Source organism: Astatotilapia calliptera, chromosome 6, assembly GCF_900246225.1.
Source record: "Astatotilapia calliptera chromosome 6, fAstCal1.2, whole genome shotgun sequence".
In the NCBI taxonomy this organism is placed as follows: domain Eukaryota; kingdom Metazoa; phylum Chordata; class Actinopteri; order Cichliformes; family Cichlidae; genus Astatotilapia; species Astatotilapia calliptera.
In genome coordinates this window covers 1165389-1179748 of record NC_039307.1, presented here as the reverse complement: position 1 = coordinate 1179748, position 14360 = coordinate 1165389, and the positions used below count along the sequence as shown (strand labels likewise).

The following is a 14360-nucleotide window of genomic DNA, read 5'->3' as shown; positions in this document are numbered from 1 at the left end:
AGTGTGTGTGTGAGTGTGTGTGTGTGTGTGTGAGTGTGTGTGTGAGTGTGTGAGTGTGTGAGTGTGAGTGTGTGTCTGTGAGTGTGTGAGTGTGTGTGTGAGTGTGTGTGTGTGTGTGTCTGTGAGTGTGTGTGTGAGTGTGTGTGTGTGTGTGTGTGTGTGTGTGTGTGTGTGTGTGTGTGTGTGTGTGAGTGTGTGTGTGTGTGTGAGTTTCATGTGAGGATCATATTTCAACAGTGCATCATTTTGGCCACACCCCGTCCCGACTGTTCACAGGAGAAACTCTCTCACTCGTTGGTGTTCGGCTTAAGTGCTGCTGCTTCTTTGATGGACGCTCAGACCAAATCAGGGAAAGTTTACCTGCAACCCCACAAACCTGGAAAAGTAAGTACAGCTTTCATTCCTGCTGTTTCTGCGTCGCTGTGAGCGTTCAAGAGCTGACAAAGTGGGGAGGAAGCAGTGTTTTTGATTCTTTTATGACTGTAGTAACGACGAGAAACGGACATTTCTGTAGATAACTAACTAAAACGGGAGGAAGATCAACATTTTGTCACACTTCATTTTGATTTGACGGCTGAGAAAAGGGAAAAACCGAAGATGGGATCTCAGTGTTTCTCTGGCTCGGGGAGTTTGAACCAACATGTTGAAACACAGCTTCACATTCCAGCACAACACAAAGTACACACACACGCCGTGTGAGCTCACGACTCCTTTACGTCACGAGCACACCCACAACACCAACCCGAAACTGTGACTGAAAAATGGAAAAACCACAGACGATCATTTTACTGAAGGGCGAGCTGCCAAACGTTTACCTGTAGTAACGCGTTCCTGCTTTTATTGTGAAAGGACTGAGATCATAGGTGAGCGCAGGGTCCGTACTCATGTAGGACACGCCGGACGTGACCTCTCTGATGCATGGCGTTCATAAAGGAAAGGCTCAGGCTGACGCCATCGAGGGAGAAGGTGGAGGAGTTCTACGGAGGACCAAGAGTGCCCAAAGTGAAACACATGTTTGAATGAATCCAGTGAACAATTATTCTGTAAAAAATCTAATTTAATATTTAAAGCATGTGTAAGTATTTCACTATTTAACTCATTATTTCACGGTTTCACCCATCAAAGTCAGGGGGCGGGGCTAACCCTGATCTAAAAACCAGTCAAGAACACAGAGTTTGTACTTCTCAGCTTTGAACTTGGCAGGTAGAGTCAGGAGTGTGGGCTCATGAGGACAGGAGGACAGCTCAGACTGAGACATCAGCCCTGCTTTGTTGTTTTATCCCTGCAGTGTCCACGTTGCCATGGAAACGGCTGTCTGTGAGGTTTTGTTGCATCGTGATCTGGGATCGATGCGCCATGACCTGCAGTTACAGTGACTGGTGTAAATGACTTCAAGATGAGCTGCTGCACATAACGATGCAATAATTAATTAAACTGTAAAACAATGAAATGTTTGAATATTTTAAATAATTTATTGATACATATTTATTCACTTCATTTGACACTCTGGGCCCTCCGTAGCCACAGCCTTGTTTTCCTTTGATAAATTCTCATGTGGCGTGTCCTGTTTGTACGCAGCACGGCGCTCACGTCTCTCTTTGTCCTCAGAAATGGAAGCCGGTGTGGTTGTCTCTGACGCCCCCCAGCAGCAGTGGAGTGGGCCGACTGGAGATCCAGGATATGGGAGGTAAACAGCTCCACTCGTTATGTGAATGATGAAAATAACAGTGATAGTTTCTTATTAGTTACTGAGCGCTCACATCAGTAAAATAAGACTGAAGCTCACTGATTTCACACCAAGCCCAGTTTATTTCCAGTCCAGCTGAACCCAGACTGGGGGAGCAGGTGCTGGAGCAGCTCTGTGTCATCTCCCTGGATTATCCGTCACATCACGATCACGTCTCAGGTTTTATCCTGTTCCACTTTGATATTTGAGGTGATATTTAATACGTGACACTAAATGTCAGATTTTCACAGTTTAATCAGGTCAATGAAACGCTGTGGGGAGCTCCAGGGCCGTGCAGAGATGTTTGAAGGGGCAGGTGCTCAAGCCCCCCCGCACGCGCCTGCCGAGCTCCACCTCAGGTAACATTTACATGCAGATCCGTGCACGTAAGTTTTGGAGGAACAACATGGCGCTGATTCAATCAGCAGAGCCAGTTAGTGGCATTCACATTCAACAACAGACTGATGCTTCCAGATAGGAAACAGGGGTTCATCCTTTCATTTGTCACCTGTCGGTAGCTGGAATACACCTTTGAACAGGCGGTGGAGACAGATTTTACGAACCACTGTATTATAAAGGTAGAACATCTGAAGTGTTGGTCATAATCCTGATTACATAAGAAAGCAATGATCGCAGCAGTGGCTCTAATCCTGCACGTGCAAACATGGACTCACTTCTGGAACTGCAGCTTTGATGTTGATGCTCTATTTACAGACACAAAGTGCAGATTATAAAGAAAAACTCTCAATCATCCTCTGATGTTGTGATTCTCCAGACCTTTTCTTTACTTTACCCCTGTGGGACGTCTGCACTGTCCAAAATATTCAGCTTAAACAGAAAAACATAACGAATTAAATATTTCTTTCATGTCTTTAAGTTAAACTCGGCTTTCGTGTTCAGTGGAGACGCTCAGCACTGAAAGCCGGCTTCATATCAGTTCCTGGGGAGCTAAAAATAAAACCACACGAGCACGAAAAGGCGGGGAATCGTGTCATGTTAGGGATGCTGGTGGTGCTGAACGCATGTCATGCATGCAGCGGCGGGCCGAGCATCAGCCGCTGAACACGAGCACCGGATCTGACGCTTTAACAGAGCCCGGGATGAGGGCGATGTTATGTAAGCTCAGCGGCAGCATCTGCACAGTGAACACATGACATGCACGTTTTACGTGGACGACACACGAACATCAGAGAAGAGTTTGTGAACGAGGACCGGGCCGAAGCAGAGAAACGGCTGCCAGCAGTGGTCTTTAAAAGGTGCGATCAACGCAGAGGCCAGAAAGTGTCCGACACGGTGAGAGCTGCTCGTCACAGAACCTCAGTGCTTCCTTCAGTCCTTTCTCTGTGACCTGCACACAAATACATGCAGGGATGCTTCACAGCTTTAATGCTAACAAAGATGCTCCTCGCCTCTCACCTGCAGAGATTCATGAGTGATGATAAAGATCATAAAGCGTCTTGACACGACTGTTGCTGTGATTTGGCGCTGTATAAATGAAACTGAATTGAACTGAATCTGGGGATGAGAACAGTAATCTCTCTGTCATCTGCAGACACACCAGCTAACAATCCTCACTGCTGCCACATGTGCGACAATACTGACCCCTAGTGTTCGGTCGGGTTTTTGCATGGTGACGTCTGGTCGACTGAAACTCATCTCAGATTCATCCTGATGCCACTTTTAGCAAATTACGTTCAGCTGTGAGGGAGATGCAGTAGAATCAGCAGTGCAAGAGTACTGATGTTACAAAGGAAGTAGTAAAAGTAAATATACTTTCAGGAGTACTTAGAGGGGGACCAGAGGCCTGGGGGAGCAGCTCCTGCACTCGTCTGGACCAAGAGTTCAGATGTTCTGCAGAATCTGCTGCAAACACATCAGACGTCACCTAATTTTGTAATAATCAGCAAGTCTCAATACACGCCAAGCACACTTCAACCAAACTGAGGTTAAACATTGACTCAAGCATTGATCCAGTGTCCAAAGTCCAGCGTGTAACCGAGTTTTGCTGTTTGCTTTGCAGGTGTGTGCACACAGGAATGTTTGAGGTTGCACAGGTTCGCTGACTTTTGCTCACAAATACACAAGTGGAGTAAAAATAAGAGAAGTTTGAAGTTTCTATGCAGTCAGTGTGTTTGAGCTCCAGAAAGAAAGCACGAATAAAGCTACACTAACAGGAAATTATTTATCTGGAGTTCTTCTTCTTCTTATTAGTCCTTTATTTATCCTGGTAAAAAATCTCATTTCCAAGAGAGACCTGGTATCATAGCAACAAAAGTCAAAATACACGTACCACATAAGTATATAACATCCATCCATCTTCTTCCGCTTTATCCGGGCCGGGTCGCGGGGGCAGCAGCCTAAGCAGAGAAGCCCAGACCTCCCTCTCCCAGACACCCAGCTTATCTGGGGAAATATAATCTCTCCAGGGTGTCCTGGGTCTGCCCCGGGGCCTCCTCCGGTGGGACATGCCTGGAACACCTCACCCAGGAGACCCCAGGGGGCATCCTTGTCAGATGCCCGAACCATCTCAGTTGGCTCCTTTCGATGTGGAGCAGCAGCGGCTCTACTCTGAGCCCCTCCCGGATGGCCGAACTTCTCAAGTAAATAACATTTTAAACAAATACAATATCCTGTACAAACATGTGAAAAATATAAAATAACAGATCAAATTTAGAGCGATGTTAAAAACAATCACGCTGAGTTATTCTCTCGTTCCAGTAATAAAACATAAAGCACAATGGTGGACAGTATCCAACCTCTTTAGGTAGCGGGCAGGTGCGTTCATAAAAAGCAGGTCACTGTAATCCAATAAAGGTCAAAAAGTTGCATGAATCAAGTGTTTTCTCACGTGGAGGGAGAAACGTAGTTTTCACTTCGACACCTCTCTCCTGCTTCTTCCCTGCTCACTCAAACTGGATGTCTGACGTTAGCTGGAGTTTAGAGAAGGTCTGCAGTGTTGTTGTCATCTGCATAGAGGCCTCAAAGACAGAGGGACGACATCACTGCTAAAATATATAGTTCAGTCCGGGAAAATCATCGGAAACATCCATGTGCGAGCTGCAAAGCACCTCCACCTTCCAGAGGTTCTGCTGACAGCATACATGCCGTGTTGCCAGGTCTCCTTCTGTGCTCCAAATACTCCAATTTCTGGAACTGGGATGCCAGTTTGGGTTTTTTCAAGCCTGCTTTTGAAACATTCTTCACTTTCTGTTCTTCAGCTTCGGTGGCCTGAGGATTTCAGCTTTGCTATTAAGAGAAGACGAGGTTCTTTAAATCATGAGTGCAGTGTGCAGGAACGAGAATCAGCAGCTCCAAGGCCATGGTCCTCAGCTGGAAATGGATGGTGTGCCCGCTCTGATCCGGGATGAGTCGCTGCCTCGAGTAGAAGATTTGAAGCACCTCGAGGTCTTTTCACACATGATGGAAGAGCAGAGCACGAGATCAACAGATGGACTGGTGCGAACGCCGAACCGAGAGCCCTGAGTGTAAAAGTGAAGCTTTACTGATGATCTACAGTCACCTTCTGCTCTGGGTAGTTACTGATAATGTGGAAATGATCTTCCTCTGAAAGATGAAAGGAGGAGCTTGGAGTACAGCTGCTACTCCTCCACATCAAAAGAAGATGGTGGCGGATGCTTGGATGCCTGCTGGGATACTGGGAGGAAGCATGGAGGCAGACCCTGGACTGACCTTGAGGTTATATCTCAGCTGGCTTGGGAATGCTTGGAGTCCCTCTTGATTAGTTAGGAAGAGGTGGATGGACGGGGGGGGTCTGGGTGTCTGCTGCCCCCATGACCCAAAGCTCGATGGATGAACCGATTCACAGCAAAATGTATCTATAAAAGATGAATGTACTCCGATCTGACAAGTGACATAAACCTTCATTCTTTGCCAGCAGGGGGCGACTTCTTTGATTGCAAAAATGATTTTGAGTACAGGAGTTACATGATGACTTTATCGTGTCTGTCACTGGTCTCAGAGCTTCGTGGATAAAACAGGATGTTTATCCCTTAAATTATGAGTCAGATAAACACGAGTCTGCAGGCTAACGCAGGTCGAGCTTGTGGCTCGCAGGTCTGCGTGAGAGTGAGTATGACAGGATGATTCAGTGCTTAATCCTGTCTTTACAAACAGATTCATCTTTAAATATCACTCTGCCTTTTCCTTGTGACGAGTAATATTGGTGTTCAGCTCACTCACACACACATTTGAATCTTACTTAAACCAGAGCTCAGCCACAAACACTCCCACACCTGCGAGTGGAAGTATCGCCTGCGGCTGTTTGACATTCAGGCAAACATGTCGCCTCACGTTTCTCCACCCGGAGAAGAATCGTGCGCTCTGAGCAAAGACTCGTCGGGTGGAAACGGCCGCAGTGCAGAGTGCGCACGAAGCTTATTGTTTGAGTCGCTCTGGTTTGAGAAGAAGCCGTACAGGCCGCGTGATTTATGTCTGTCAGGCGTTCGCCGCCGACTCAGCTGTAACGCTCTGCCTGTTTGTGCACGGTGCATCCTGCAGGGGGCGATCTCGCCACTGGGGTCAGAAAACACGGGGACCGGAGGGTGAAGGTGGTCCGACTGTCTGAGTTGATCAGCGTCCTCAGACTCCCCCCGAACGCTGAGGCCTGCCCCATGGTGAGCCGTCATAATCTCACGTTTCCAGTCGTCAAAAGTCGAAAAGACGCTTAAAGCTGGTTTGTGTCTGCAGGAGAACATGTGGGCGTTCTGCGTGGAGACTCAGGACAGGACCATGGTGTTCGCCGCACTCAGAGACGACTGTGCCGACTGGGTGGACAAACTGTGCCAAAGCACGTTTCAGGTGTGAAGGACACAAATGTTCCTTCTCTTTACGTTTCACACAAATGTGCAGCTTCATGATTTCACAGCTAATTATTTAAGCTTGCTTCATTCGCTCTCTCAGAAAGGAGGCCGTCCACGCTCCAATCAGCCCCAAATGGAGGAGAACCAGATATACGTCTCAGTAGAAGAAGGTAAATTCTTTGCTTTTGTCTTCTCCAAATACTCAATTCCGGTTAAGAGCGCCCCCCATGGAACAGGACGAGCAGTTATTGCATCCCCTAGTTTTGATACGTTCACATAAACGTGAGTCTGGGAAAATTTGACACACGCTGAGCAAACAGTGAGCTACAGGGATGTACACGATACTGCAGAAATGTAATATTCAGCTCTCTCTGGCTGCTCAGTAAAAGTGGACCGTAATAACCTTCCTAACATTCAACATGCACTCTGACGTAGTGTTCAGAAACATCCTTAAAGGAGCACAGAGAAGCCGAGCCTCACACTTTTTGCTCATGCTGTCAGTATTTATTAACTGCATGTATTTAAACTGTGTTAAAATTATCACATCAGTGTTCTGCTTCGCTTTATTTGCATAGTAATGAATGACAGACTCTCCTCCCTGTTTACAGCCTCTGAGTTCTGGGTGGCGATTCAGAGGACGGAGGCAGCGACCCGCTGCGGCCTGCAGGGGGCGTACTGGCTGCAGGTGGGACGGGAGGCGCTGCTTCTGAAAGAAACCCAGAAGAAGAAGGTTGTTCACGAGTGGGCGTACGAACTCCTGAGGCGATACGGGAATGATAAGGTGGGGGCGATCGTGGCTCAAGAGTTGGGAGTTCGCCTTGTAATCGGAAGGTCGCTGGTTCGAGCCCCGGCTTGGACAGTCTCGGTCGTTGTGTCCTTGGGCAAGACACTTCACCCACCGCCTACTGGTGTTGGCCAGAAGGGCCGATGGCGCGATATGGCAGCCTGGCTTCTGTCAGTGCGCCCCAGGGCAGCTGTGGCTACAACTGTAGCTGCCTCCACCAGTGTGTGAATGGGTGGATGACTGGGTGTGTAAAGTGCTTTGGGGTCCTTAGGGGCGACTAGTAAAAGTGCTCATGGTCACAATGTAAAGGTGCTTTTTGTATCACCTGTTGCATGTTGTTATTACATCTTTCACCACATGGGGGCGCCATTTTATCAGACTGTAAGGAGAAGCAGGAAAAGTCAGTGTTTAGCCTGAGATCAGGACTCAAGCCCGACAGCAGGGAGGTTTTGGAGCTTTTTTATGGAGCTCTGAATCCGTCAGCTTTACTGGTGGCTCGATATCGTCTGCAGGCGTGCGCCTGAACAGAAAAAGAGCAAAAGTGTTAGCACTCTCCAGGAACCGTGCTTACGTTTGCCCGTGTTTCACTTTTATCATTTATATAAAATGATCAAATGTGGTTGTGTTTGGTGATAATTCTTCAGCCATATCTCGCCTCCACATGCGTGTGGGTACCAGCTCTTCCTCCCCTGCTGGGTGCTGGATTAGCTTGCTGCGCCATCATGTGGTACAAAACGATGTTACCGAAAAGTCTGGCTCTCTTGCTCTGATGTTTTCACCTGAAATTCTTTCACATTCTTGTTAAAGTTCAGTTCATGATGGAAGCTTTAAGTGAAACTGAAGCCTCACAAGTGTAAGACGTTTATTTTCTCTCCTCCTCCCAGCTGACCCTAACCATCGAAGCCGGGCGGCGCTGCGACTCCGGTCCTGGAGCGTTCATCTTTGAGACGCCGCAGGCTGAGAAGATATTCGCCCTGATTCAGAGCACCATCAAACTGAAGACTTCATCGACCAACCAAAACCCAGAGGGAGAGAAGGTTGCGGTAACCAACATACAGGCTCATTCGCCCCTCCCCAAAGTCCCCGATATGACCAACATGGCCGCCATCCTGGAGAACAAGCTGAGGACAGAGGAGAGCAGAGAAGAGAGCGCACATGCTCGGGAAGATCACCCGCCTCCTATCACCCTCATGCCACTCCCACTGGTCCCTGCTGGCTCCTCTGCAGGTAACCATGGAGACCAGTCAGAGGCCATATACGCTAATCCGACTGATTGCATCCGGCCTGTAACAAAACCCCCGCCTGTCAGAGCCACGTATATCGACCCTGCGAGCGTTCTTCCTCTCAAACCCCCATGTGCCGCTCCGCATCCCCCCCCTCGCGCAGACGACCCGGATTCGGTCTACTCGGAGGTGTACGACAAGGTCGGCCATCACCAGAACACAGACAACGTCCTCCAGAAAAAAGAAGAAACGAAGGTTTCAGCAGAGGGTGACGCGGTCTACGCCCAACCCGGCAGACGGAGCGAAGTGTCTCTGAAAAGCGAAGCCAAGGCCGACCCCTTCGCTCATCTTTACGCTCATGTCTGTAAGAAAGCACCGTCGTCTAGCCCCTCGTCATCCAATGACAGCACCCCCTCCTCCTCGTCTCCTATCGCCAACAGGAGCACAACAAAAGCCTCGGATTGTCCGCTTGATGATGTAATCTATGAAAACCTGGGCATCATTTAACTCTGGTGTTTAGAAAACATCTGAAACCATCATTGACATTCTTCATAGTAAAATTGTTTGAAAACTCGTGTTACCGCAGCTCAGGCGATGTAGGCTGGACGTCGGAGGAACTGCCGGTTTTGAAAGGTCAGGGATCAGATGTTTGAGAAACTTCTTGCTTGCTTCCTAAAATATGAATATTTAATCATTAAGACAGGTAAATAAATAAACCTGCATGAATGTGATTTATGTTAATGTATCTGTTTATCTGCATTTTTATAAGTTTAGCACGCCCGTGTTGCAAATTCATACTCTGACTGATTTTTCCACACAGAAAACTTCTCATACACGATTTTTACATATAAAACTGTAAACACGCTTGTTTGGTTACGATGCACAAATGTATGCTGCAAAAATGTCCCTGAGTCATGTTACATACGTGGGCCTTACTGTGTTTCTGTGTAAATATAGGAGCTATGACAGGTATCGCCATCATCTGTTACCGTAAGTGTTATTGTGCTTTATTCTAATATTGTGCTTTAAATAAAACAAATATATGACACTTTTGCTCCACTGAGTGAATCCTGGTGTTTTTAACACTAATACACATATAAGAACAGAAGATGTTTATTCACATAAGCAATCGGGAAAGGTGGAGTGTTGGCGTCGTGTTCAAACACCTGATGAATCAGAGTAAATATTTACCACACTGCACCGCTGCCTGAGGCCCCTCCCCCACCCGTCACTTTCAGTCAAGACCAGGTTCAGAGACAAACGAGAAGCAGCAGACCGGGTGAGTCCCCATGTCCTCGAGACCCCCCAGCTTTGTGGAGTCTTTCATAAACTGTTCGTGCTGAGTCTGAAGAGGGTCCCAGTGCTCACACCTCGTCCCTGTACCAAAGACACCGCGTCCCAGTGGCCCCCACGATTACAGCCTGTGGCACTGACCTCCCACGTCACAAAGACCCTGGAAAGACTCACCCTGGACCATCTCTGACCTATCAGATCAGGATCCCCTTCAGTTCCCCGCCATCATCTACCTGCTCAATCGTGTCTGTGTCCACCTGGACCAGCCGGCGAGCGCTGTGAGGTCATGTTTTTTTACTTTTCCAGTGCATTCACTGGAGAGGAGGATGTTGTCCAAGATGAGGACAATGATGGATAATACCCACTCTGTAACATGCTGGGCAATCACAGGTGCACGCTCAGTGAGAGACTGAGATTACCCATAATGCACCACTGAACGACACAGGAAATCATTCCTGCACAACTCCATCTAATGCACAGCACAGTGCAGGAGTTGCAGCCTGCAGCACGTCCTCCACAGTGGAAATAACAAAGTTTCTCTGTAATAATCTGGATGTTTATAACTAACATATTTGTACATATTAGAAATATTTCTTATATATTGTAAACTTTGTAATATACTGTATTATTTAATTAGTTCAGTGTGTTACTGTGTTTGTTGTTGTGACTGTGATCACAAAATTCTTTGCGGATTAATAAAATATTATGATTCTGATTTCATTTAAGTCACACGTTATACATTCATTTATTTCCTTTAAATTTAATCGACGTAACAACCTAAAGCAACAAAACCAGAAGCGTGAGGGTGGGAGGGTGGAGACAGCCTGATGCACTGATGAACTTTGACCAGCAGGGGGGGATGTGCATCACGCACAGATAAAACAGGAAGCCATCACATGACGTGCTTAGACATGTACTTCACTTCTTTACCACAAGGCGGCACTGCTGGACTTTCCAACACTCCAACATGAACTGTAGACTTAATTTATGGTTAAACAGTGAAACAAAACCTTTGTGGATAAAATGTTTTGCTTTTAAATGACTTTTCTTTGACTCAGTTAATAGAAAAAGATTCACAACACAGGACTGCTTCATATGTGGCGGTGGAAGCGCCTAAAACTGTAGACTTGGATCTGTGTGCTCTGGTCTGGTCGCACACCTGAGGGCGTCGAGGGGAAACATAGCCCTCTGTAACTTCAGCCTTTCTTTTTTAAATCAAATGTTCGTCACTTTGAGGTTATCTGCTCATCGTGTGCAGACGTGCTGCAGAGATGATCCGGTGACAGCTTTCTGTGACTGAAGCCGAACTAATGCGCGATAATCCTAAAAGAGGTTCTAGATGCAAAACCATCAGGTAATAATACAAAACGGAGGAAACATAAACGATGGTTTAGTCCTTGTTGCTTAGAAGACGTCAGCTGCTGACTGCTCAATGCCAGCCAGTTTTTTTGATGCTGTAATGCATAAATGTGACCACAAGATGGCGCTGTTACAGCCTTTATCAAGAAGGGCTTGGTCCTCGTGTTCAGTTAGGCCTTTAGAGTTTTCGTGTCCTCCCTGTGCCAGCCTGTTGTTTCCTTTCCTTGGATAAAGGCCTGCATGAAGCAGGTGACATCATGTGACTAGCTTTACCTTTGGTGTGAGGCCTTTGTGCATAAACGTCCTTCATAACTCTGATCAGATTTATTGTATCTATCACCAGAAATATGAATCACAGCAGCTTCCATCGTGGATGATGATCCGGCCGCGTGTGATAAAGCGTCTTTTATTCATCCTCTGCGCCACACGTTGGTCTGTTGATGTTTCATCACTCAGTGTGAGGATGACGTAACATCCTCATTATCCTTTTTTAATTATTTCTAATGACTTTGTGAGAGAAATGAAGACACAAACTCAGGATGTTCCCTTATTAACAAGTACACAAGTGTATTATTTCATTTTATTTATATATGCAAGCAAGTTTATGTCTTTACAAATAAAAAAGCCACTGTCTGCCCAAGCTGTTGGCACACATATGTACAAAGATGGAGGAGTGAATCAGATGAAGCCTGCTACTAAGCAACCAGAGTGAAGTACAAAAAGTCTAGCACACTATAGAGAAACAGAAAAAAAACGACCTCCAACGTCCAAAATGTCCAACCTCACATAATGCATGAATCTGAAACACGCGATGATCAGTGGAAGGTCACGGACTGACATCATCAGCTGTTGGTTTTGCGGCTCACTTCATGATGGACAAGAGGCACAGAGGGTCTGATCTCCCCCTGTGATTCAGAGCTGTGGGAACACGGTAAACCTCCTCACAGCGGGTTGGAACTCAGACGTCATGTCATTGAAACTCATGCTCGATCGCGCCGACGCGCTCGGGTTTCTGATCCCGCGCTCGGGATCCTGGAATGGTTCAGCCGCGGTCAGCGAGCAGACCGAGAGGACGCAGGATCAGAACGTGTCATCACACGCGTTCGTCTTTACATGTGGGTTAGACAGTCAGATGAGGAGACTTGAACGAATGGAGAGCGAGCTGCTCACGTCCTCCTCCACCCGACTACAACAGCGGGCTGAGCCTCTCGGGTCACCTGTCTCAGGTGTTTTGGTTTCATTTGGGCCAAATCTGTTCTGTGCCACACTGACAGCCGACAGTCTGGCTCCTTTCTTCTTCACCTTCAGACTGTGGACGACCAAAACTGCCATCATTCAGATTATTAAGTATTTCTGACAGTTTTGCATAAACTAACGTTTGAGTTTGCATCCGTGTTTGTGCACCGAACACAAGCCAAACTTAACACGACTGATTCGTTTGCCTCGCAGAGACCGACCTTGGTTCAGCGACCAGGAGGAGTCGGCGCACCGTCGCTGACCCAGAGACGATTCAGCGGTGCATTTGGTCACCTGGATGGTGACCGAAGGTAACACCCAGGTGAGCAGAATCAGCTCTCTGGGTCTTGCTTGCATAATGAAGCCGAAACACAGAAAGAACCAAAAGGGGAAATAAAGTAAACAGAGGACTAATTCCAAAAACAATTAAGCTAAGAAACCCTATTTTGTATAAATATTATTTTTGCATTAAAGACGTGTTTGTTAATTTATTCACGTCCTTTTTAACCAATGGCCGTTGTGGTCCTCCACATCCAGCAGCGCTGGAAGTTTGAATTCTGCGTTTCCGATCATTCGTCTGAAATCCACCACGGGCTATGAAAGCGTCCGAGCCGTGCGTTTGCGAGGAGGGCGAGGAGGAGCACGTGAGCAGAGGTGGGTGCAGGGAAACGGGTGGCCAGAGCAATACATTACACCACATCTGCAAATCCGCTTTATTAGGATAAACAATACAGAACACCATAATCATATCACTGAAGACTTGCAATCATAAATTCATGCACTTGTATGCCGTAAATTGAATGGACTTGTTGTTTTTAACGTCTCGATTTTGTCAAACTGCTACAATATATTGCTCTGGTGGTAAACAACTGAGCAAGCAAGCTAGCTTAGCAACACCATTAGCAACAGGAACGGCAATACTGCACACGGAAAAGTGGAAAATAAAAACAGCAGAACAGCGCCAGTGGAAAAAAATGACTTTTTTTTGTCTTGTTTTAATCGTTAAAATTATGACCATTGAATGCATAACCATGCCACAAACAACAACTAGAGTCACTGTCTTTTTTATGTAGTATAAGATTATCTTCATTATTATGAATTCATTCGTTTTCATCATTGTTATTTCTTCAGGTTATAACCAATGCTGCAAGACTATACACGGGTCCCACAGTGGGGATCTCAATGCACTTACACACCAAGAATAAGAGAGAGAGCTCACGATGGTCAATAAGTGCACAAAAAACTATTTTTTCTTTTATCTGAGGTTAAAAACACTGACAAGACATCCATTGTCAGGCAATGAAATGATAGAATACTGTTACTGTAAAACTAGACCCTTAAAAATACTGACCGTGTGCAGCCGGGACACACCTGAACAGGACGCGAGTCCGGCGGAGGCGCCCCTCGATGACGCCGCGGTGCTTTTTGTACTTTGGTCAGCTGCAGTTACACGAAGCAGCGAGCACGGCTTGAGACGCTAACTGCTCTTTATGTCTGCTGTAAACGCAGACGCTCCCAACACGTTCTGATTGGATGGCGTCCCGTGAATGCTTCAGCCAATCAGCATCTGTGCTGTCTAACATCAAAGCTTTTATCTCAGTTTAAACCAATCAGCTTGCACACATTTTTTAAATAAGTGAAATTAGTTTTTTAGCATTAAGTTATAAGCAGTGTTGCCAACTTAGCGAATTTGTCGCAATGTTTAGCGAGTTTTCAGCGACTTTTTTTCTAAAAAGCGACTAGCGACAAATCTGGCGACTTTTTCTGGTGTTATTGGAGACTTATTTATGACGACTTTTTGACGTGAAAGCGCGTATCGCTCTTACTCTCAACAAGCAGCGGTGCTGCCGTGGGCACCTCACCCGTGCCAAAGCGCTCACGGGTGGAGGACAGTCCTCCCCCCGCTGCTATCAGGGCAG

The 14360-nt window shown here is 46.7% G+C and overlaps 1 protein-coding gene across 2 annotated transcripts; it reads left to right on the top strand.

Annotated features, from left to right (window-relative positions):
* The first annotated feature begins 283 nt into the window (after nt 1-283).
* dok1a (docking protein 1a) lies at nt 284-9607 on the top strand. Of its 2 annotated transcripts, none has more exons than XM_026169579.1 (7): nt 284-384; nt 1609-1687; nt 6245-6360; nt 6434-6544; nt 6647-6716; nt 7155-7276; nt 8215-9607. In XM_026169579.1, exons 1-7 carry the CDS (start codon nt 328-330, stop codon nt 9058-9060), a joined length of 1401 nt encoding a protein of 466 aa, XP_026025364.1. In that variant the 5' UTR covers nt 284-327; the 3' UTR covers nt 9061-9607. The 2 variants fall into 2 exon arrangements, with proteins under 2 accessions (XP_026025364.1, XP_026025363.1); XM_026169578.1 differs by having other exon boundaries at nt 7155-7327.
* The last annotated feature ends 4753 nt before the right edge of the window (nt 9608-14360 follow it).